This window comes from Octopus sinensis, linkage group LG18 (genome assembly GCF_006345805.1).
Source record: "Octopus sinensis linkage group LG18, ASM634580v1, whole genome shotgun sequence".
Lineage (NCBI taxonomy): Eukaryota > Metazoa > Mollusca > Cephalopoda > Octopoda > Octopodidae > Octopus > Octopus sinensis.
The window spans coordinates 25,591,216-25,618,042 of NC_043014.1; the positions used below are offsets into that span (position 1 = coordinate 25,591,216).

Sequence of the window (26,827 nt, forward strand, 5' to 3'; positions counted from 1 at the left end):
CAAACACAAAATGGGGGTTCAAATTTTGGAAAATTTGTGAAGCAAATACTGGGTACTGCGTAGATTTAGTTTTTATACAGGGAAAATAATGTTAGTCAGCATGGCCTAGGGAACGATGTGGTCTGGAATTTATCACTTCCATACCATAACCAGGGCCGTATATTATTTTTTGACCGATTTCTTTAGTTCGGTCAAACTTACGGTGGATTTCAATATTTCAGTTTATTTCACCTTTATGGTACACCTGTTGTGCATTAAATTCAACTGATGATATAGTGATGTGCACAATTCTTCTTTATCAAAATTTTGTTGCATACCCATTTGAATATTAGCTGATGATTCATTTTCTATGGTGATGTTTAAACAAAATTTTAATATTTTTACTTTTGCTCAATTTAAAATTTTAATATTTTTACCTTTTGCTCAATTTACCTGGATTTACCTGTAATTAAAGTCACTTTGAGATAAAAGTTATGCAATAGAATTGATTAAGAACCCTTTCTTTAATTATGTTCCAAATATATTAATATGTTGATAAGTAAAAAAGTTACAGTTATTTAATGAAACAAGCCTAGATTCATGATTATTTTAGAATTTAATTGAAACTCATGAGGGGTGTATTTTGGTCAGAAACATAGTAACGAAAGGGTTAATATATAATTTCTTTCTATGTTCATAATTAAATAAATGTTTGAATGATTACACAGGTCCAATACAAATAGCCCTCAGAAACAGACTATGTACAAATTCTTTCTTTACAACTCCTGAAGCTGTTTTCTGACGAGGGGGGGGGGGGAATTTTCATACAGCTGGAGGCTCCAGTCAAAACGGGGGACCCGAAATGATATGGTTGAAAAATGCTGTTATAGATTATGCCTAACAGAAAATGCACATCATCCAAACAGACCGGGTTAAACTGGTCTTAACTGCTAGTTATATATATATAAAGAATATGAGGGTTTTAGTTCACTGATGATCTAAACCAATAGGTACACTGTGTAAGTGCTATAATTAGTCATCTTTTATGTTCCAAGTTCACAGCTAAAGTTGGAGCTAGGGAACCATAGTAGGCTTCCGAGTCAGCAGGTATATTTTTTTAAAAATGGATAACAAAACCAAGGCAGGACAAGTATCTCAGGGAATTTAGAATATTTAATGAGAGTAAGATGAATAAAAAAATAGAGAAGTAGAAATAATCAATGTCAAAAGACAAGGTGTGAATGCAGGAAAGTTCCAGGCAGAGAATTCACAGTAGATAGAAGAATAAAGACAGGAGAAAAAAGTTCACAGCTCATCTTGTTCCAGAGAGTATGGAAGTTAGTCCATACTTCCATGAAGGTATAGCCCATTAAGTATAATCCCAGGTAAATCCAGGCAGTATTTTTCATACACACCTTGTCTCTGATGACAGAATACCCAGTGTATGGAGATGTTGACCCATCACTTGGGATATCCCAGAAACAGTTGTAAGGCATTAATTACTACATTTTTGTAGTAATTACTACATTAATTAAATATTCTAAATTACTACATTAATATGACCTGATATACTCATACTGTCTTGGTTTTGTTGTCCATTTTCCTTTAATATATTTATGTAAACCCTGGTTACATATACTAAAATTTAAACATTCTATCAATATTTCATTTATGAACATTTATGTTTGAAACTTTAGCATAATGGGAAAATTAATTTTCTTTTTAATAGCTTAGTCATGACATTCTTCAGGGTCTTTTTAATTAGTGGGAAGAAGGGAGGAAGCTATCCTCAGATTAGACTATCAATATACATTCCTCAACGTTCTTTGAAGAGATGATTTAATAATAGGCAGTGATAGTAGTTACCTCCAACAATGTGCCATCACCACCAGCCACTACTATAGCATCAGTATGCTCTTTCTCTAACACTGTCAGCAACTGTTTCACTTGACCTTCATATTCAGTCTGAAATAAAAAGAGGAAAATATTTATTCATATATGAATACATACATACATACACACACACACACACATATATATATATATAAATATATATATATCACACATAAATCATATATTTATGCACACAAATTACATATATGTATATCATCACCACCATTGCTTTTACATTCACTTTTCTATGCCAGCATGGATTGGACAAGACTTTTCAAGGTAGTATTTTATGACTAGATGCCCTTCCTGATGTCAAACTTTTTAGTCACCTCTTATGACAAACACGGATATGGTAAACCTTTTCTAAAAGCTAGGCTAGATATGCATGCATACACACACATTATCCAAACAGTATGTATGCGTATATGCAAATACACATATACTTGCATTGGTAGTATGTGCTTAGATGATTTGTTTTAATAAATAGATGTCCCTCCCAATACTAAACGATCATCAGTGAAGCAGAAATGGAGCCTGATTTTTGTTCAGTTAGATTATACATGAGAAGTGGCAGAATTAGATGTGCAATACAATTAGAGCAATCATGTGATCATTAGCAGTCTAGAATGTCTAGTATACATACATATATGCAGTCATCTGGATATATCTTCAGAGTTAGCAAAATAGAGCAAACTTCATTTCTTGTCAATCAGATTATCAACATGTTTACAGATATTTGTTATTTTCTGCACCATACATTATTGATATTATAATTGTGGTGTAGTCATATTAGTCATTTAAAAATTCATATAAGAGGTGGTATCAAAACGTTCCTGGACTAGTCATGTTTAATTAAAAATAACCTTATTTATACAAGTTTTAACATCACCTCCTTCAAAATAGTCACCTTGCACAGCAAGCAATACAACAGTCCCAGTGTTCCTGCCACCTTTGGAATCTAGCCTGGAAGACATTTCCCGTAAGCAAGATGAGGACCTTCTGCAATTCGCTCTTTATCTTGACAAAAGTGTTAAAATGGCGAACTTTAAGCTGCATTTTCATCTTGAGAAAGAGATGAAAGTCTGCAGGTGCTAAATCTGGTGAATATGGCAAGTGTAGAAGCAATACCATATTCTTTTTGATGAGAAACTCACAAATGAGGAGAGCTCAGTGACAGGGTGCATTGTTGTGAAGAATCCAATTCTTCATGCTCCACAGATCCAGTCACTTTCGCCAAATGTCCTCCCTCAAATGCTTCAAAACATCGCAGTAGAATGCTTGACCCTACAGGAGGAATTCTCGATGCACAGTACCACAGATTTTTTTTAAAAAATGATCATGCTCTTGATTGTGGTTCTGTTGTGCACCTGTGCCACTCAAAACATTGCATATAACTCATTGCCTTGTTGCTGTAAGCTTATCAAAGTATGCTCAATGTCTTTGTAGCAGACTTCCCAAGTTTAATGCAACATTTTACATTGGCTCTTTGTTCCAACTTCCTGTCCATGACAAAAATCGTAGACTACAGCATACATATGATCACAAAAACACAAACTTCACAACTTGCAAAGTAAACACAGCCATGTCACTTGGCACATTGCCTCATGAAGGTCACTGCTAGCTCTCATTGTGCATGCAACCATGTACTGCCATCTGTTAGCATGCTACAGAACTAGTTCGGAAACTTTTTGATACCACCTGGTAGACATTGCTATTTCAATTTTCTTTAATTATAATTATTATTTTGTAACAATTATTATTTGGTAAATACACCAACATATTGTCCACTGATACCCTATATGACTGAGACACAGTGACATAGAGTATCTGTGACCTGAGAACCTAGCCCCACTTGAGTTTATTAATACATGTCAATCACATGAAATCAGAATATTTAGGATAAATTGCTTTAGAAAGTCAGTTGGCAAGGAATGTTGATTCATTCAGATTTGTAATATCCAAGCAACACACAAGAGACTTCAGCTGGAGTGCAAAAATAAGCAAACAAATACAGAACCTAAAATATAATTTTATTCCTACATGTTTGTATTTTTTGAGTAAATATGTTTTTCAAAATATACTCTTCCAAATTTGCATAATTCCTTAAATGATTGTTTAAAAAATTTGTAATTTTTTCCAGTGTCTACAGCAATGCTTGGTGAGTATACAATACTTAAAATTCTTTCTGTCATGAGCAAATTTCAAATTTGTCTCTGCATTCTAAATTTAAATCCCAGCAGGATCAAGTTAAGGTGGTAAACTGGTAGAATTGTTAAAATATCAAACAAAATGCCTTGGACTATCTGCTGTGGTTCTTTACAGTCTCAATTCAAATTTTACTGTGTTCGACTTTGCCTTTCATCCTTTCGAGGTTGATAGAGTACCAGTCAAGGAGAGTAGATTGGCAGAATTATAATAGCATTAGCTAAAATACTTGATAAAATATTTGGTCTGTCCTTTTATGTTCTGAGTGTATATAGCCAACAAGTTAGGTTCCTGTGAAAAAATTAAAAACCATCAGAAGTCAACAAGAAACCACCTCAGCATTAGTCCATGAAAATTAAACACATACCAAGGTTGTCCACAAGTGGAAAGCACAAAGCAAAATGTCAACTTTATCTGTGTCATTCCAGAGATGGCTAAAATATGTAACAGTCAAGTCCTAAGGTTTTATTATAAAGATTACATCATTTCTCTACTAATAATATGAAGTCTGGTACTACCAATATGTATGAAATGTTCAGTAATCATATAACAGGGTTTTATTATAGTGACTACACTACTCCTCTGTTACTATTATGAGGTCTTGCACTGCCAATGTATAAAATATACTAAAATTGATTTTCAATAACCACATCCTCACATACTAATGTGACCTTCTCCTGTCAATGTGTGAAATCATCATTAATATTTATACAATTACTGGAACAAAAGAGGAAATGATATTATAAGCAAAAGATGTCAATACAAGAAAGGGAACACAAAGGGGAAATGAGAATATAACCTGAAGTAGTGAACTATATATATTATTACCATCAGTTTTATGTTTACTTTTTCCATGCTGCCAGGGACTGGACAAAAACTGTTGAGGCAGTATTCTATAGCCAGAACCTTCTGTGTTGCTAACCCGTTCTTGTTTTTAAGCAAGGTACTTTTCATCCTGAAAACCATCCGAACGTGGCCGTAGCCAGTACTGCATCGACTGGCCTCTGTGACGTGGGCACATAACAAACACCATCCGATCGTGGCCGTTCGCCAGCCTCATCTGGCACCTGTGTCGGTGGCACATAAAAACACCAACCGAAGACCCGGCAAGACTAGTCAGGCCATAACCCGTGGCCCCTACTTGGGACGTAGTCAGTCCCCTGTGCATACCTTCCTTCCTTCCTGTGACACTTGTGAAGACCTGTTGAGGCAAGTGAAAATCAAAATCAAATCAAATCAAATCAAAATGGATGAACAACCGAAGACCCGGCAAGACTAGTCAGGCCATAACCCGTGGCCCCTACTTGGGACGTAGTCAGTCCCCTGTGCATACCTTCCTTCCTTCCTGTGACACTTGTGAAGACCTGTTGAGGCAAGTGAAAATCAAAATCAAATCAAATCAAATCAAAATGGATGAACATCAATGGAATTTGTATCTTTGTGGTACCAGTGCCGGTGGCACACAAGAAAACCATCCGAACGTGGCCGTAGCCAGTACCGCATCGACTGGCCTCCGTGCTGTGGGCACGTAACAAACACCATCCGATCGTGGCCGTTCGCCAGCCTCATCTGGCACCTGTGTCGGTGGCACATAAAAACACCATCCGAAGACCCGGCAAGACTAGTCAGGCCATAACCCGTGGCCCCTACCTGGGACGTAGTCAGTCCACCTGTGCATACCTTCCTTCTTGTGACACTTGTGAAGACCTGTTGAGGCAAGTGAAAATCAAAATCAAAACAAATCAAAGTAGATGAACATCAATGGAATTTGTATCTTTGTGGTACCAGTGCCGGTGGCACACAAGAAAATCATCCGAACGTGGCCGTAGCCAGTACCGCATAGACTGGCCTCCGTGCTTTGGGGACGTAACAAACACCATCCGATCGTGGCCGTCCGCCAGCCTCATCTGGCACCTGTGTCGGTGGCACATAAAAACACCATCCGAGCGTGGCCGTCTGCCAGCCTCGTCTGGCACCTGTGTCGGTGGCACATAAAAACACCATCCGAGCGTGGCCGTTCGCCAGCCTCGTCTGGCACCTGTGTCGGTGGCACATAAAATCACCCACTACACTCTCGGAGTGGTTGGCGTTAGGAAGGGCATCCAGCTGTAGAAACACTGCCAGATCTGACTGGCCTGGTGCAGCCTTCGGGCTCCCCAGACCCCAGTTGAACCGTCCAACCCATGCTAGCATGGAAAGCGGACGCTAAATGATGATGATGATGATGATGATGATATTTCATACAATGACCCAACATGTATAAACAATGACTCCACCACCTAAGTAAACAATGACAAAGCACACAGACATACACATACATATATCCACTTACAAGGCATTACTTTAGTTATCCCAAGGTTATTGTCAAATAATATTTGTCAATGTGTGTGTGTGTATGTGTGTGTGTGCGTGCGTGCTCGCTTATGCATGTGTATTAGTTTCAATATGTGGAGGAAACACATAGAAGAAAGAGACCAAGGAAAATGTGGGACCAAGTGGTGAAAAATAATCTTCACATGCTGAGCCTCACTGAGGAGAGGACAAATGAGTTAATTGGCAATTTGTTGTTGCTTGAAAAGACCCACCCAGTTAAATAAAATCAAGGCCAAAAAGGCATGTCCTTTATGTCCATGCAATCTGTTCCTGACAAACCTTTCCCCGATATCCAATTATCTCAACATCCCTTGCAAACACATCTGCACACTGTGTTCCTGTCACATCTCTTCTCTACAACATATCCTCTTGACAGCACTTCCCCTTATCTGTGCTCACTCACTCCATTCTCCTCTTCTCCATCTTTGCAACCTTGTGAAATGACTCAACCATTCCTACTATCCAATCCCCATCCCATCACATCTTCACCATCTTATCTCTTTCTCTGTTCCTTCTCTCTCCAACTGAAGTATCTCTTCTATTGCAAGACATGCAAGATAATAACTTCTTATTACCTGGCACTAAGTAATCTTTCTCAATGCTAATCCCCATCAGTGAAGGGGGCTTGTGCTGCAAGTTAATTGGTGGCTTCCCTACTAGTGGTGCCACATAAAAAAACAATCAGCTGTAGAAACCATGTCAAAGCAGGCAGTAGAGCTTGGCATAGACTTGTGACTTGCCAGCTCCTGTCAAACTAGCTGACCCATGCAAGCATGGAAGGAAGACATAAATGATAATGCTGATATTTTGCTTAATAGTAAATCCAGCACTGCATGCATGCATGCATCCATCCATCTATACATACATAAACAAACATAGAAAGATAGAAAACAAAGTTACACATTTCATAATTTGAAGTACTTTAGAGTTACTGTTATGGTGATAGACATTAACATCCCTGTGTGATTAAAAGGTGAACTTGTTGAACTCTTATAAAGAGTAATGTGTCTCGCTAAGACATATGGAAGGCATTGGAGTAGTGCATGTTGGAAGTTACATCTGTGAATACATTGCTTTATCCCCACTTTGTTACAATCATATATCCTTAACGAAGGATATAAAAGCAGTGATGAAATATTTGAAGCTCATGTTGGACAAATGAATTTTTTTGGTATGAAACCAAACAAAAAAATCTTTAACATGGAGGATTTATTGGCCCACATGGTGCAGTTGCAGCAGCTGCATCAGCAACAACAACAGTTGCTGGGATTAATGTTGAAGAAGGCTAAAAGTACTTCAAGATAGTTCACACTGGACATTGTGGCAAACTCGATTGGAGTGTTCATTTATAATCCAGAAGAAGGAATTACTTTCCCTGCATATTTTCAAAGATATAAAGAAATCTTCAAAGAAGAATGTAGCATTTGGACTGACAAGAAAAAAGTGCAACTGCTTTTAAGAAAGTTATCCCCTGTTGAAGACAAAAAATATTGTAATTATATTCTGCCAAAGAAACCAGGTGAGATTTGTTTCAATGAAACAATCAACATTTTCTATATTTAAGATATGAGGAATTATGTACATTATTTACATTTGACAGATATTTGTCCTCATCTTCTTTGTTGTTAATACAACGTTTCCGCTAATATACCCTCCAGCCTTCATCAGGTGTCTTGGGGAAATTTCAAACCTGGGTCCTCGTTTGTAAGGTATTTTTCGATGTTATTATTATTATTATTCAGGTCACCTCCTGGAATCGAACTTGGAATCTTGGGGTTAGTAGCCTGCGCTCTTAACCACTATGCCATATGCCCACAAGCAGGAGGTGACCTGAATAATAATAATAACATCGAAAATACTTTAGGAATGAGAACCCAGGTTCGAAATTTCCTCAAGACACCTGATGAAGGCTGGAGGGTATATCAGCCAAAACGTTGTGTTAACAACAAACAAGATGATGAGGACAAATATCTGTCAAATGTAAATAATGAATTAACATTTTATCGAAAATTTTCAGTGAAAGAAGTTCCCTGTTCAATACCTGCAGGCAGCATTTAAATTTGGTTAAAAATGATGAAGATTTCATCGTAAATTGCACATGATGTTTCTTGAAAAACAATTGTATTTTAAGGGCAAAATGATAAGCAATATTACATTTTGTGAAAAAACCTTAAATGCCAAAGATTTTGTGCTGAAAATACAAATTTATTTGGAACAGACTGGATGGAATTATTTAACTTATCATAAAATTTTTTTGTAAAAGTGTGAATTGTTCTTCCACCAGTACAAATAAGGCATCGGAGGAATTAAATGAAGAATTATAATATTTTTCCTGAAGTTTATCTGATGAATTGTCTTTGACCAAAACAAAGGTAAAGTTTCAAGTAAAAGAAAATTCTATACCAAAAATTAAACCAAAAAGGATTGTACATTTGCAGTGTTGAAACAAGTTAATGATAGACTTGAAAAGCTTGGAGTTATTGAAAAAATTGATTACACTGAATGGGCATTCCCAACAGTTTACGCCAAGAGAAAAAATAAAATAAAATCTGGGTATGTGCTGATCTTTCAATAGGGTTAAATGAATGTTTGATGCCATATAATTATCTTTTACCAAGTCCAAAAGAAATTTTCTCGAAGTTGAATGAAGGAAAATTTTTTCAAAGTTGAACCTATCTGAAGCATACCTGCAGGTACAAATTGATGAGGAATGTTCAAAATTATTAACGATAAATACCCATAAAGAACTGTATGAATTTAATCAACTTCCTTTTGGTATAAAGGTAGCACCAGTATTTTCCAACAAGTTATGGATACTATGTTCACAGGTTCATATTTTACAATAGCTTACCATGTCAACATTTTTTTATTCTTTTACTTGTTTCAGTCATTAGACTGCAGCCATGCCAGGGCACCACCTTGAAGAAGTTTAGTTGAATAAATCAATCCCAGTACTTTTAAGCCTGGTACTTATTCTATTGCTCTCTTTAGCCGAACCGCTAAGTTACAGGGATATAAACGCACCAACACCCTGTTGTCAAGTGGTGGTGAGGGATAGGCACACAAATATACACTTATATATATATGTGTGTGTGTATATATTTATATATCATCATCATCATCATCGTCGTTTAGCGTCGATATATATATATACATACACAAGTGGCTTCTTTTAGTTTCCGTCTATCAAATCCACTCATAAGAATTTGATCGGCCCAAGGCTATAGTAGAAGACACTTGTCCAAGGTGCCATGCAATGGAACTGAGCCTGGAACCATATGGTTGGGAAGCAAGCTTCTTACCACACAGCCTCTCTTGCACCTCATAAAAAGTGAATCTTGTGGTCAACGTGTTAAAAAGGTCTTTGAAAAAATAAAAGATTATGGGTTTAAGCTCAATGAAGAAAAGTGTGAATTTTTTTATGCCAAGAATAAAATATCTAGGGCAGATTATTGAAGAAAATGGATGTTGACCAGACCCATCAAGGGTGAGTGTAATAAAAAATATGTCTCCCTCGACAAACATTACAATGCTACAGCTATTTTGGTGGCCCATAAATTACTACCAGGGATACATACCAAATAAGCATGATTTGAGAGCACCCCTGAATAAATAGTTAAAAAAAGACGTTAAGTGGAACTGGTTGGACAAGTGCCAAAATGTTTTAGAAGAAATTTTGTGCACCGTTGAGCATGAATTACCTGTCAAATTGGAGGAAATAAAAATTAAGGCAGAGATGGACAAGTTTATCATGAAAATGAAAAAATAGTGGGATCTGAAGAAACACATAAAAAAATGTGTTGCTGGACATAACACCATTTTGAACTTGTATTTGATATGTGATAATGTGTTTATGTATGCACAGTGAGCCGTAATGCCTGTCTCACTACAAAATCAAATGTTAAAGAAATTTCACATCACACTGAACATTCAGGAATTTCTAGGATGAAGTCACTTATAAGGAATTATGTTTACTGGCCAAAACTGGATCCAGGTATTGAGAAGTTGATAAAATCCTGCAGAGGTTGTGTTCTTGCAGCGAAATCACCATCTACAAAATATCAACCTTGGCCCAAGACTGATATTCCATGGACCAGGCTACACATAGACTTTGCAGGACTATTAAATGGATCATATTATCTAACAGTGGTAGATAGCTATACAAAACGGCCAGAAATGTGTAAATGTAGAAAACCAACCTCCACGGTTACAGTGGATTTTCTACATGAACTTTTTGCAAGGTATGGTATTCTATACACCATAGTCTCCAATAATGGTACACAATTTACTGCAAGTGAATTTAAGACATTTTGCAAGATGTTCTGAATTCAACATATCACTACTCCTCCCTATCACCCAAGATTGAATGGACAAACTGAACACTTTGTAGACACGTTCAAAAGGGTAATAGTGAAATCCAGAAATGAAGTAAAGGATGATGTAGCATTGCAACAATTCCTGAGAGTTTACTGTGTAATGCCAAATCTATGTTGCCTGTTGGACTGTATTTCGTAAGAAATAATAGGTCAATTTTTGACAGATTATTACCTGGAAGGAAAAAAAAAGGGGAAAATGCTATAAATATGACCAAGTATTTAAAAACTGGTGATAAAATGTTTTTCAGAGTGTACAGAAATGGATAATAAGGTTGGGAAGATGGCAAAATAATAAAATGTATCTGTAAAATGATGTACAAGTGAAAGGTTCAAAATGGTAGCATAAAAGACACTGAAAGGGTTTGCTGAAGAAAGAGTTACAAGGAAAGTAGTACTCATGGAAGTTCTCTACAATGTTTTTGATGCGCTGAGCCACAAGAAATCGTCAAACCAAGGTGTACAAGAAAAAGAAAACATACAGAACTGCTGGAGGTAGTTCCAAAACGAAAAAAATATTGAGCTTCTAAGGGAAGTAAATCTCTAATAGGTGTGGTGTGAAAAAAAAAAAAATCTATTCACTTCTAACATAGAAGAGCTCCCAGGGGCAGCCTGTCTTGAATTCCTGAGAAGTCAATCTCAAAAGGAAAGATGTTGCTGTGATAGACATTAACACTCCTGTGTGATTAAAAAGTGAACTTGTTATGAAGAGTAACATGTCATGTTGAGACTGTGGAAGGCACTGGAGTCTCATATGTTGGTAGTCAGAAGTTACGCCTGTGAATACATTCCTTTACCCCCACTTTGTTAAATTCATATATCCTCAACCAAGGATACAAAAGTTACCTATCAAATTTTGCTGTCTTCTCAGAACATTAAGCTATAATCCATAAATTTTGAAAATTAGTGTCATGATATGTCATATATAGCATGCAAACAACATCACTTGCTGAATATACATTTACTAAGGTCTGTGGTTATTGTATGAAGATTAACACAGAAGAACAAGGCTTTTCACCTACCTTTAAGGACCAGAATGTGTCAATTGACGCAAAGATATTTTTCAATTTGAAAGAAAAAAAAAGGAAGAGGTAGAAAACCTTTATTAAATGCATAAATGTATTGAATTTTATAGGGTGCCCCAATTCCTTATCTGGTGGTCAATGAGGAAACTAGGGATAGATAAATGGTTAGTGAGAGCTGTGCAAGCCATGTACAGGGATGCTGTCAGTAAGGTGAGGGTTGGCAATGCATACAGTGAAGAATTCTGGGTAGAGGTAGGGGTCCATCAAAGTTCAGTCCTTAGTCCCCTCCTATTTATCATAGTCCTCTGGGTAATAACAGAGGAATTTAAAACAGGATGCCCCTGGCAGCTCCTCTATGCTGATGACCTTGCTCTAATTGCTGAGTCACTATCAGAACTAGAGAAGTTTCAGGTGTGGAAACAGGGATTAGAATCAAAGGGCCTTAGAGTCAACCTAGCTAAAACCAAAGTCCTAATAAGTAGGAAGGCAGACAAACCACAAATCCCTTCAGGCCTTGCTCGATCTGTAGAAAAGGCGTAGCTAGAAACTCTTTAAGATGTACCCAGTATAAGCTATGGACACATAAAAGGTGCAGCAATATCAAATGAAGGCTAACTGGGAAGATAGTTTTTGTATGTGGCAAATGCTCAGGAGCAATAAATACTGAAAATGTGCAGAGAACAACTTCCACCACATTTCAGGGAGAAAAACTAGAAGTAGTTGATAGCTTCCGTTACCTAGGTGACCAAGTCAGTAGTGGGGGAGGGTGCACTGATAGTGTAGCTGCTAGAATAAGAATAGCCTGGGCGAAGTTCAGAGAGCTCTTACTTCTGCTGGTGACAAAGGGCCTCTCACTCAAAGTAAAAATTAGACTGTATGATGCATGTGTATGAACAGTTATGCTACATGGCAGTGAAACATGGGCCGTGACTGCTGAGGACATTTGTAAGCTCACAAGGAATGAAGCCAATATGCTCCGATGGATGTGTAATGTCAGTGTGCATACTCAACAGAGTGTAAGTACCTTGAGAGAAAAGTTAGACCTAAGAAGCATCAGATGTGATGTGCAAGAGAGATGACTGCGCTGGTATGGTCATGTGGCGAGAATAGATGAGGATAGCTGGGTGAAAAGAAGTGCCACATCCTAGTGGTTGAGGGAACCTGTGGAAGAGGTAGACCCAGGAAGACCTAGGATGAGGTGGTGAAGGACAACCTTCGAACATTAGGCCTCACCGAGGCAATGACAAGTGACCAAGACCTTTGAAAATATGCTGTGCGTGAGAAGACCCGGCAAGCCAAGTGAGGCTATAACCCATGGCTTATGCCAGCCCACTTATGCGTACCTTTCCTTCATTGGACACTAAACTATGCTTGCGAAGACCAGTTGAGGCAAGTGAAATCAAAATCAAATTTGATGACTGGCATCTGTGCTAGTGGAGCGCTAAGAGCACCATCCAAGCGTGATCTTTGCCAGAGCAGCTGACTGGCTTCCGTGCTAGTGGCACGTAAAAAGCACTATTTGAGCATGATCGTTACCAACATCGCCTCACTGGCACGTGAAAAAACATTCGAGCAAAGTAATTGCCAGTGCCGCTGCACTGGCACCTGTGCAGATGGCACGTAAAAAACACAATTTGAGAGTGGCCATTGTCAGTACCGTCTGACTGGCCCTCGTGCAGGTGGCACGTAAAAGCACCCACTACACTCTTGGAGTGGTTGGTGTTAGGAAGGGCATCCAGCTGTAGAAACTCTGCCAGATCAGATTGCAGCCTGGTGCTGCCATCTGGTTTGCCAGCTCTCAGTCAAATCATCCAACCCGTGCCAGCATGGAAAGCGGACGTTAAACAATGATGATGATGATGACTTCATGATGATATTAGTTGCAATAGTTTGGTATATTGAAAGAAATTCATCCTTACAAAATATTTTTAAAAGATAATTGAAATTCTAAACATTCATCGCAATGTTTTAGTGCACATTTGTCACACAGAGGTTTTTTACACACACCAGACATTTCTTTGGTTCTGTTGTGGCATTTTGTTTTCACACTTGTACGTCTGACTTTAATTCTAGAGGTTGATGTTTCCTCAATTGGGCATTTGATAGTACATGAATGACCATGAGGTGAATCACCACAAAGTTCTTAAGCAACTTTTTGCATATATTCCCATCAACTGATGACAGAGTTGCAAACACCTGTGTATATACCCAACTGTTTATAAGAGCAACATACAAAATATTATGAAAAATGTGCATTGGCCATCATCTAATGCTTGAATGAATAAAGCTTTGCCATTAGGTCAAACACGTATACGCTTAAGTTATTTTTTTATAATTTTTTTTGTTAAATTAGTTTGGTGTCAGAAGGAACTCAAAACAACAACAGACATTGATTTTTTGCACTGGTATGATGTAAGTGTGTCAACAGGCTTCCCTGTGGATTTTACAACCAGTTTCATGGACTAGTTTCACCTGTTTTACTACTTCTAGTAAGTCACTTCTGTTCTGATGAATTGTTCTGATTAAACTGTTTTGTTGTGCCAGCTGTAAAGGCTATACAATTACTGAATATCTAAAATGTCACATATATTTATAAACAAAAGTAGGTGCAAGTTTCAAAAGTTACCAATTAATCAATTGATGCATGTGGTCCTTATAAGTAGTAAATAGTAATAAGTGTTATTACAGTTGGTGCAAACAACCTAAAATCTTTAGTGTATATACATAAAAAACTATGGAAAGTCAAGCACAAAGATATCAAAAACTACAATAGTTTTTGAATTGTGTGCAATTAAGATTTCAAGATACGTCAATTGACACACTTGGTCCTTCTAGTGTTAAGTTGCCCCAGGGAGCTTTAAAGGGCAACAAGCTATACTTTATTCACAACACATAAGATTAAATGGCAAAGTAAATACATACATGCCGACGACCGCTTTGTTCAAAGCCTCCCTTGACCTCAACTGGCCTGAACTCTTTACATGAACACCACCCTGTACTTAACTCCATGTCCCCCTACATGGCCTTGCTATTTGCTTTTGAGCCAAATTAACTAACTAACTAACTAACTAACACATATATATATATATATGTTAGTTAGAGAATGTGTGTCTATCTGTGTGAATCCCTAAAACAACCAATTTCATTCAAATTTTACACACGCCTTACTTAGGGTCCATGTAGTGTCATGGGCAAAAAAAGTTTTTAACTTTTTGCCTGGGGCAAGCCCACAGCAATATCATATCTTCTCCACTATTTCAGTATTATGTGTCAAAAGTGAAACAAAAACATATCTCTATTGTAATGTCAGATACTTTCACTTTAATACTGAAACTATTAAAGTCAAACTATTATATAAGAGGGATGAACCATTAACAGTGGACATCCATTTTGCTAGAAGATCCGCTATGGTCTTATATGCTACACCACTGGTTTTAAATTCATATTAATCAAACTAATATTCAATTTTTCACCCTTATTATTTTAAATTTAAATTTACGTATATATATATATATATATATATATAGATATATAGATGTATACATATAGATGTGTGTGTATGTATATATATATATATATATATATATATAAACATAGTAAAAAGGTAATAAAATAAATTATTATTACCGGTGATCTAGCACAAAAGACATGTTAGCCGTTAGACTATATGTTATTCATATATAAGTACATTAAAAGGCCTCTAAAAGAAGAAGCAAGTAGATCACCGGTAATAATAATTTATTTTATTACCTTTTTACTATGTTTACATATTTCTCGATAAATTTTGATCGTAGACCCTATACCAGAAACCCCTCTGTTTGTCGGGTATGTTTTGCGTCTGCGCAATGGTCTTAAAAGTTAGAGAATGCTAGTCGCTAGAACCACACATGTTTCTAACGAAATGTACTTCTAGGATAACAAAGGCTGCTTACTGAAGAGTCTAGCCTTGGCAGATAAATTATATTTACTGCTAAAAAAAAAGACGAAACTGCAGTATTAGATGAGCCAAGTTTGTAAACGTTTTTGATTTTATTTCATTGAATTTATCCACTTTTTGTGATCTAGTACTTGCTTCTTCTTTTAGAGGCCTTTTAATAAATATATATATATATATATCTCTGAGAACGCCATGTTGGATCGTTAGCCCCTACAGGCAATTTTTTCTCTCGTTTCTTTTCTGTGCATCTTTCTGTCGAAGAGAGTAGGCTCGAAACGTAAAAGACTTGTTTTATTTCTATTCCTGAGCGCCATACTAATACATTGTTTGTTTGTACTCCACCTGCCTTCGTCTTTTGTTTATTTTTGTAAACCTTCCCGTTATATATATATATATATATATATATATATATATATATATGTATATATGTGTATACATGTATGTGTAGACATATATATATAGATGTACATGTAATATGTACACATATATACATGCATACATATATACACACATATACACACATACATAGGTGCAGGTGTGGCTGTGTGGTAACACACTTGGTTCCAAAACACGTGGTCCTGAGTTCAGTCCCACTGTGTGGTAACTTGGCATGTGTCTTCTGCTATAGCCTCAGACCAACCAAAGCCTTGTCAGTGGATTTTGTAGACAGAAACTGAAAGAAATCAATTGTATACATATGTATATATGTAAGTCAATGTGTGTGTCTTTGTGTTTCTCCCTCATCACTGCTTCACCACTGGTGTTCATTTATTTACTGTTTTCACAAGAAGAAACTGATAGAATAAGTACCAGGCTTATCAAATTAAAAAAAAAGCACTAGCCAGTGTCTCATATTTTTGTTTGCCCACTCAGTTGTATCTATCAATTTATCTTTGTGTGTGTGTGTGCATGTGTATACATACATACATATATATATATATATATATATACATATATATATATATATATATATATATATATATATATATACGTTTAAATATTTGTTGTGCAAGATTTTTTATGTGAAGTCGTGTGTTGAAACAGATATTGTTATATTTGGCTAAACTGGCAATATGACCATTCCGAAATATAACAATATATATATATATATATATATATATATATATATATTCGGTTTAAGCAATAGAGATTCAAGTGAGTTCTAATGAATTCACATGAATATGGTACTTAACTTGGATGCACCGGAAATCTATATGCTGTTAATCATACGACAAAGTGGGGTGATTACAAATAGGAAAAAAGCAACAAGAATGGATCAATATATCGGTACAATTGTTTCGTACGAGGACATCTTTAATAAAGCTACAAAGATTGCAGTAAATATAGGTGACTTGTACTCATCAGCCGAAAAAACATCCGAGATTCCCAAACATCAAAGGGGGTAATGTTACACTCGTGAAACATCATGGAAAATTCTATAAAAATGAGAATTTAGATAACATATTGGTTTCTAAGAGTTCAATTAGTATTACACAGTCATATATCAGGTTATTAAAAAGTTTTTTCAAAACATCTTAGTTTTCCAGAAAATGAAGATAAAAGTGAGGGTGTGAGTTTATCCATATTGAAGAAAGTTTGATTCCTGAAGATCCGATGAGAGGTATCGAACTCACAGAATATGTACTTGTCCATATATAGTTCATAGTAAATTGTTAATCAAGCTATGTGAAGAAATTTTGGATACAATCGTGCGAAATTTCTGAAAACTGCTGTATTATAATCCGAAGAATAAGCGTAGCGACAGCCTTATAGTGGAGACGAACAGGCTGTTATCGAAATCTACAAGAATCACAGAGCTAAAGGAAGAAAGTTGAATTTGACCAACTACTGCTATTAATTGCTATATAAAGAGGAAATGGGAAGATGAAAGGGAGGGTCAAAAGTTGTTACTATAAGAAAACATCTTAGCGTATTTGGTGCAAAATTCGGAGGTCATTTAATTTATTTCTTTATTTATTAATGTTACTATTAATAGATTGTCAGGTTATGGGGATACAATGAAAGGTCAGAAGAAAAGAAAAGAAAATGGAGTTATTTTCTAATGAAACTGTTCTATTATATTATATTATATTATATTACATTATATTATATTATATTATATTATAGGTTTGGGATTAGCAGAATTAGTTATTAGTGTAAAAGAACTAAGAAGTTTAACTAACTAGTTTCTTATAAGTAGGTTAAATTAAAATAGACTAAGAATTAGAGAGAAACAATTTAAATTATCTACATAGTCTAATAGAATGAAGAATTAAATCAATTAACTTTAATCAATAAGCATCACCTAGTACAGTTAGAGAGAGAATATAATCATAGCTAATTAGATCATAGCTGTCTAATTAAATATATAATATAATATGTAGGAGTAAAGTTTTATTCAAAGTGATTTTATATAAAGTGATTTTAATATATACTGTTATCAATTAAAACATCATTTAAAATATTTAAGAGTCTTAGTCCGAGCGTGGATACAAGATGTTCCCAGTTCAATCCTGCTGTTCAATAAAATATCATTATTTTTTCTATACATTAGTATTTCAAATGTTTCCATGGAGCAAAGTTGACAACCTACTCTGCTATTTTTATAGGGTATCGCTCTTCTAAATAATTCCCAATTAAGGTTATATTTGATATTATTGTTTTTTAGTTCCCAAATTTTGCTAGAAAGAGTGGTGCTATCAGCTTTATGATGTAATCTGAAGGAGGATAGATGGTTACTAATTCTTTTCCTAAAATTTAAGGTACATCCTACATAAGTGAATTTATTATTATCTGTGGTTATGGAGCATTTGTAGATTATGTTATTTAACCCGCATAAACTTTTTAATAACCTGATATATGACTGTTTAATACTAATTGAACTCTTAGAAACCAATATGTTATCTAAATTCTCATTTTTATAGAATTTTCCATGATGTTTCACGAGTGTAACATTACCCCCTTTGATGTTTGGGAATCTCGGATGTTTTTTCGGCTGATGAGTACGAGCCACCTATATTTACTGCAATTTTTGTAGCTTTATTAAAGATGTCCTCGTACAAAACAATTGTACCGATATATTGATCCATTCTTGTTGCTTTTTTCCTATATATATATATATATATATGGATTTTGTAGACAGAAACTGAAAGAAATTAATTGTATATATATGTATGTATATATATATATATATATATATATAATATATATATATATATATAAACATATATATATATATGTATATGTGTAAGTGTATGTGTGTGTCTTTGTCTCTGTATTTCGCCCTCATCACTGCTTCACAACTGCTGTTCATTTATTTACAACTCCATAACTTACTGGTTTCACAATAACAAACTAATAGAATAAGTACCAGGCTTATCAACATAAAAAAAGCACTAGGCTGTGTCTCATAATTTTGTTTGCCCACTCAGTTGTATCTATCAATTTATCTTTGTATGTGTGTGTGTGTATATTTATATCTATATATATATTTATTATGATATGGGTTAGGCAAAAGAATTTGCTTCACCACACACCGAACTTTAGAAATAGCAGCCAAACAATCTAGCTATTTCTTCTACTGTAAGAAACAACTCCCAGACAATATCATCATCATCATCATTTAACTTCCGTTTTTTGCGCTAGCACGGGTTGGACAGTTCGACCAGGGTCTGGGAAGCCAGGAGCTGCACCAGGCTCCAGTCTGATCTGGCAGTGTTTCTACAGCTGGATGCTCTTCCTAACGCCAACCACTCCACGAGTGTAGTGGGTGCTTTTTACGTGCCACCTGCACAGGTGCCAGAGGAGTCCGGCATTGGCCACGATCAGTTGGTGCTTTTAACGTGCCATCAGCACGGAAGGCAGCCAAGGCGGCGCGGGCATTGGCCACGTTCGGATGGTGCTTTTTATATGCCACCGGCACAGGTATCACAACTACTATTTCCATTGATATTTATTTCGATGTTCATGTACTTGACTCAACAGGTCCCCTCAAGCACAGCAGGATGTTCTGGAATTCAAGGTACTTTGAATGGGCAGGGGCTATGCGGAACTGGTGCAGGAAGCATCCCGGCTCTTTGGAGTCACAGCATATCTCCAGAGATCTTGGTCCTTCGCCATTGCCTCAGTGAGGCCCAACGCTCTGAGGTCATGCTTGACTACCTCATCCCATATCTTCCTGGGTCTACCTCTCCCCCTGATACTTTCAACTGTTTGGGAGTGGCACTTCTTCACACATCTCTCCTCATCCATCCGCAGTACATGACCATACCATCGCAAGTGTCGCTCTTGCACACCACATCTGATGCTTCTTATGTCCAGCATTTCTCTCAGGGTGCTTACCCTCTGTCGTGCACGCACACTGACATTACACATCCAGCGGATTATGCTAGCTTCATTCCTTTCAAGTCTACGCAAGTCCTCTGCAGTCACAGCCCATGTTTCACTACCGTGAAGCATGGCAGTTCGCACACATGCGTCATACAATCTACCTTTCGCTCTGAGTGAGAGACCCTTTGTCGCCAGTAGGGGTAGAAGCTTTCTGAACTTTGCACAGGCTATTCGTATTCTAGTGGTGACACTCTCTGAGCATCCACCTCCACTACTAAGTTGGTCACCCAGGTAGCGGAAACTATCAACTACTTCTAGTTTCTCCCCCTGGAGTGTGATGGAATCTGTTTTCTGAGTATCTGTGGTGTCTATTGTCCCTGTGCATCTGCCACACATGAAAGCTATCTTATCAGTTAATTTCCCTTTGATGTTGCTGCACCTCTTATGCGTCCATAACTTACACTGGGTGCATCTTATGGAGTTTCTACCTACACCTTTCCTACAGATCGAGCAGGGCCACCTGCCCGAGGGTGTGTGTGCTGAGTTCGCCTTCCTGCTTACTATAACTTTGGTCTTTGCTACATTTACTCTTTTATTCTAACCCTTGCTTCCACACCTGAAATTTCTTTTCTAGTTCTGGTAGTGATTCTGCTATGAGAGCCAGGTCATCAGCATAGAGGAGCTCCCAGGGGCAACCTGCTTTAAATTCCTCTGTTATTGCCTGAAATAAAAGGGGACTGAGGGCTGAGCCTTGGTGTGCACCTACTTCTACCCGGAATTCTTCACTATATTCGTTGCGAATCCTAACCTTGCTGACAGCCTTTCTGTATAAGGCCTGTACAGCCCTTATTAGCCATTCGTCAATCTCCAGTTTCCGCATCGACCACCAGATAAGGGATCAGGGGACCCTGTCAAAGGCTTTCTCCAAGTCCACAAAAGCTATGTGGAGGGGTTTATCTTTAGCTAGGTACTTCCCCTGCAGTTGTCGGACCAGGAATATAGCATCAGTGGTGCTTCTACCCGGCACAAAACTGAACTGCATCTCATATAAGCAAATTCTCTCCCTAATGAGATGGATTATGACCCTCTCTGTGACCTTCATCACCTGATCCAACAGTTTAATACCCCTGTAGCTATTTCTATCTAGAGCATCACCCTTACCCTTGTAGCAGTTGACTATGGTGCTGCTACGCCAGTCATTGGGTATGACTCCATTATGAACTACCTGGTTTACAATGCGGGTGACTAGGCCATAGCCCACATAGCCAGCTGTTTTAAGCATCTCAGCAGTGATTCCTGATGGGCCGGGGGCTTTACCTGGTTTCATACCCTTAATTGCCTTAACTACAAGGGAGCTGTCTATTCGGATAGCTGGTCCCTCTACTGGGTCAACATTTGGCAGGCTCTCCTCCTCCCATTCATTCTCCACATTCAGCAGTCTTTCATAATGGCTTTCTCCAAGATCTTTCTTTTCACACTCAAAAATATATCACGTAGGCAGAGAAAGAAAATAACGAAATTCACCTGGCATTTGATTAACTGTGGACGCGTTTCGAAATTAGATAGATATGAAAAATGCAAGAATCACCTTTCCATTCTAATCACTTTTCTCTTCAGCACAGTATTTCAATATTCTAAATTTGGTAGCACTGAAAGAACTGAACATACCTATCTGACTCCAGTAACATCAGACAAATTATATCCATGATCAATACCGCCGAATTCAAAACATGCTAATGAGGTCCCGCATTCTTCCCCTTGGTAGAATTATTAATTATTAATTAATTTTACCTTTTATTATTATTATTGACAATACAATTCTCTCTCTGATAATAAACTACAGCTTTTTCTGTAGAATTTTTGCCCGACAACAGACATAGGTGGACGGGGGAGAATGCAGGGCCTCATTAGCATGTTTTGAATACGGCGGTACTGGTCATGGATATAATTTGTCTGATGTTACTGGAGTCAGATAGGTATGTTCAGTTCTTTCAGTGCTACCAAATTTAGAATATTGAAATACTGTGCTGAAGAGAAAAGTGATTAGAATGGAAAGGTGATTCTTGCACTTTTCATATCTATCTAATTTCGAAACGCGTCCACAGTTAATCAAATGCCAGGTGAATTTCGTTATTTTCTTTCTCTGCCTATGTGATATGTTTTTTAGTATATATTGTCTGGGAGTTCTTTCTTACAGTAGAAGAAATAGCTAGATTCTTTGGCTGTTATTTCTGAAGTTTGGTGTGGTGAAGCAAATTCTTTTGCCTAACCCTTATTATAATAAATATTGTTTAAGTTTACCGATAATGGTCTTTTACATACCGAATCACTACTTGGTGGAATTAATAATTATTAATTAATTTTAACCTTTATTATTATCTCTCTCTCTCTCTCTATATATATATATATATATATATGTATATATATACATATACATATATATATATGTATATATATACATATACATATATATATATGTATATATATACATATATATATATGTATATATATACATCATCATCATCATCATCATCATTTAGCGTCCGTTTTCCATGCTAGCATGGGTTGGACGGTTCAACTGGGGTCTGGGGAGCCCGAAGGCTGCACCAGGCCAGTCAGATCTGGCAGTGTTTCTACAGCTGGATGCCCTTCCTTCCTAACGCCAACCACTCCGAGAGTGTAGTGGGTGATTTTATGTGCCACCGACACAGGTGCCAGACGGGGCTGGCGAACGGCCACGCTCGGATGGTGTTTTTATGTGCCACCGACACAGGTGCCAGACGAGGCTGGCAGACGGCCACGCTCGGATGGTGTTTTTATGTGCCACCGACACAGGTGCCAGATGAGGCTGGCGGACGGCCACGATCGGATGGTGTTTGTTACGTCCCCAAAGCACGGAGGCCAGTCTATGCGGTACTGGCTACGGCCACGTTCGGATGATTTTCTTGTGTGCCCGGCACTGGTACCACAAGGATACAAATTCCATTTATGTTCATATTTTGATTTGTTTTGATTTGATTTATTATTTGATTTGATTGATTTTCACTTGCCTCAACAGGTCTTCACAAGTGTCACAAGAAGGAAGGTATGCATAGGTGGACTGTCTACGTCGCCGGGTCTTCGGATGGTGTCTTTATGTGCCACCGACACAGGTGCCAGATGTGGCTGGCGAACGGCCACGATCGGATGGTTTTCTTGTGTGCCACCGGTACTGGAACCACAAAGATACAAATTCCATTGATGTTCATCTATTTTGATTTGGTTTGATTTCACTTGCCTCAACAGGTCTTCACAAGTGTCACGCGTGTCACACACTTGCCTCAACAGGTCTCCACAAGTGTCACACACTTGCCTCTGCCTCAACAGGTCTTCACAAAGTGTCACACACTTGCCTCTGCCTCAACAGGTCTTCACAAGTGTCATAAGAGGGAAGGTAAGCACAGGTGGACTGACTACGTCGCCGGGTCTTTGGATGGTGGTGGTGTTTTTATGTGCCACCGACACAGGTGCCAGGTGAGGCTGGCGAACGGCCACGATCAGATGGGTTTGTGTGCCCACAGCACGGAGGCCAGTCGACGGCCACGTACGGATGGTTTTCTTGTGTGCCACCGGTACTGGAACCACAAAGATACAAATTCCATTGATATTCATCTATTTTGATTTGGTTTGATTTTCACTTGCCTCAACAGGTCTTCACAAGGGTCACACACTTGCCTCAAAGGTCTCCACAAGTGTCACACACTTGCCTCTGCCTCAACAGGTCTTCACAAGTGTCACACACTTGCCTCAACAGGTCTTCACAGTGTCATAAGAGGGAAGGTATGCACAGGTGGACTGACTACGTCGCCGGGTCTTCGGATGGTGTCTTTATGTGCCACCGGCACAGGTGCCAGATGAGGCTGGCGAACGGCCACGATCGGATGGTGTGTGTTGTGCCCACAGCACGGAGGCCAGTCGATGCGGTACTGGTTACGGCCACGTTTGGGTGGTTTTCTTGTGTGCCACCGGCACTGGTACCACGAAGAATACAATTCCACTGATGTTCATCTATTTTGATTTGTTTTGATTTGATTTGATTTTCACTTGCCTCAACAGGTTCATAAGTGTCACAAGAAGGAAGGTATGCACAGGACTGACTACGTCCCCGGTCGGGGCCACGGGTTATGGCCTGACTAGTCTTGCCGGGTCTTCTCATGCACAGCATACTTCCATAGGTCTCGGTCTCTAGACATTTTAGTGAGACCTAAAGTTCGAAGGTCGTGCTTCACCACCTCGTCCCAGGTTTTCCTGGGTCTACCTCTTCCACAGGTTCCCTCCACTGCTAGGGTGTAGCACTTTTGCACACAACTATCTTCAGCCTTTCTTGTCACATGACCATACCAGCGCAGCCGTCTCTCTTGCACGCCACAACTGACGCTTCTTAGGTTCAACTTTTCTCTCAAGGAACTTACACTCTGACGATTATGAACACTGACATTACACATCCATCGGAGCATACTGGCTTCATTTCTTGCGAGCTTACGCATATCCTCAGCAGTCACGGCCCATGTTTCACTACCATGTAGCATGGCTGTACGTACACATGCATCATACAGTCTGCCTTTTACTCTGAGCGAGAGGCCTTTTGTCACCAGCAGGGGTAAGAGCTCTCTAAACTTTGCCCAGGCTATTCTTACTCTAGCAGTTACACTTTCAGCACACCCACCCCCGCTACTGACTTGGTCTCCTAGGTAGCGGAAGCTATCAACTACTTCTAGTTTGTCTCCCTGGAACGTGGCAGAAGTTGGTCTCTGCATATTTCCAGTGTTTATTGCTCCTGAGCATTTGCCACAGACAAAAACTATTTTCCTAGTTAGCCTTCCTTTGACATTGCTGCACCTCTTATGTGTCCATAGCTTACACTTGGTGCATCTTATAGAGTTTCTACCTACACCTTTTTTACAGATCGAGCAGGGCCATCTACCTGAAGGCGTTTGTGATTGATCTACCTTCCTACTTATTAGAACTTTGGTTTTGGCTAGGTTGATTCTAAGGCCCTTCGATTCTAATCCTTGTTCCACACCTGAAACTTCTCCTCCAGTTCTGATAGTGACTCAGCAATTAGAGCAAGGTCATCAGCATAGAGGAGCTCCCAGGGGCAACCTGTCTTGAATTCCTCCGTTATTGCCGAGGACTATGATAATAGGAGGGGACTGAGGACTGAACCTTGGTGGACCCCAACCTCTACCCGGAATTCTTCACTGTACTCGTTGCCAACCCTCACCTTACTAGCAGCGTCTCTGTACATGGCTTGAACAGCTCTCACCAACCATTCTTCTATCCCTAGTTTCCTCATTGACCACCAGATAAGGGACCGGGGGACCCTGTCAAAGGCTTTCTCCAAGTCAACAAAAGCCAGGTACAAGGGCTTATCTTTGGCTAGGTATTTCTCCTGCAGCTGTCTTACCAGGAATATAGCATCAGTAGTACTTTTCCCTGGCACGAACCAAAACTGCATATCATCCAAGGTAACTCTCTCTCTAATTAGTTGGGCTACAACCCTCTCCGTAACCTTCATTACCTGATCCAGCAGCTTGATGCCCCTGTAGTTATTTGTCTCTAGGGCGTCGCCTTTACCTTTGTAGCAGTTGACTATTATGCTGCTACACCAGTCATTGGGTATGACCCCCTCGTGTATCACCTGGTAACTATACGGGTGACTAAGCTATAGCCGACACCACCAGATATTTTGAGCATCTCTGCAGTAATTCCTGATGGGCTGGGGCTTTCCCTGTTTTCATGCTTCTAATTGCCTTATCTAGGAACTTTTGCTAGGTGGCTCGTGGTCCTCTGTTGGGTCGACATTCGGCAGACTCTCTTTATCCCATTCATTTTCCTCATTCAGCAACCTTTCATAGTGGCGTCTCCAAGCTTCTCTCTTTGCATCCTCATTTAACGCAAGTGAACCATCCTCCATGCGAACACATTTCTCTCCTACCACGTCACGATTCTCTCTCACACACTGTCTTGCAACACGAAATACCTCAAGTCTTTCATCCTCACGACGCAGGACATTGGCAAATTTTTCCTTATCTGCCTCCCCTCTGGCTAGATAGACCTGTCTCCTGGCTTCCCTTCTGGCAGACTGATACACTTCCCTGCTACCACCGTTCTTCCAGGCCTTCCAAGCCTGTTTCTTTTGTCTAATAGCCCTGTCAACAATATTGTTCCACCACCACGTTATTTTGGGTCTTAAGGGGACTTTGCACCAGCCACAGATCTGGTCAGCGGCTTTCAGCAGGTGTCCCTCAGAAGCGTCCAGTTGTCTTCTACCCCATGCGTAGCTATACTCCCTTCCATTTCGTCTAAGGCTTCAAATACATATCTCTAAATCTCTGTCCATTCGCAGGGTCTTTAAGCTTCCAGACCCTTCTTCTCCATGTTGGTCGTCTTCTAGTCGCCCTCTTTGTCCTGATCCTAAAGTCACTAACTACCAGTCTATGTTGTGGGGTGCATTCTTCACCTGGGAAGGTTTTGGCATTTATAAGCAGCCATCTTTCCCTTTTTTGGCAAGGATGTAGTCGATTTGGCTAGTATGCCGGCCCGATCGGTAGGTGACCAGGTGGCTTGTCGGTTTCCTGAAGTTAGTGTTGCAAACATAAGACTATTCGCATCGCAGAACTCCAGCAGCCTGGTTCCCTCCTCGTTGCGGGAACCATAACCGTAGCCTCCAT

The 26,827-nt window shown here is 38.7% G+C and overlaps 1 protein-coding gene and 1 long non-coding RNA gene across 2 annotated transcripts in view; both read right to left on the reverse strand.

Moving 5' to 3' along the window:
- LOC115221812 (acylglycerol kinase, mitochondrial) overlaps positions 1 to 26,827 on the reverse strand; it is a 118,908-nt gene that overhangs the window by 59,035 nt on the left and 33,046 nt on the right. Inside the window, exon 3 of the mRNA XM_029792045.2 lies at positions 1,846 to 1,944. Coding sequence (XP_029647905.1) covers positions 1,846 to 1,944 — 99 coding nt within the window. The remainder of the gene's footprint in view (positions 1 to 1,845; positions 1,945 to 26,827) is intronic.
- On the reverse strand, positions 2,374 to 10,967 carry LOC118766928. Its single transcript, XR_005002834.1, has 3 exons — positions 10,954 to 10,967; positions 7,016 to 7,017; positions 2,374 to 3,570 (listed from the first exon to the last, which is right to left on the reverse strand). It is a non-coding gene; the product is annotated as an uncharacterized LOC118766928 (long non-coding RNA).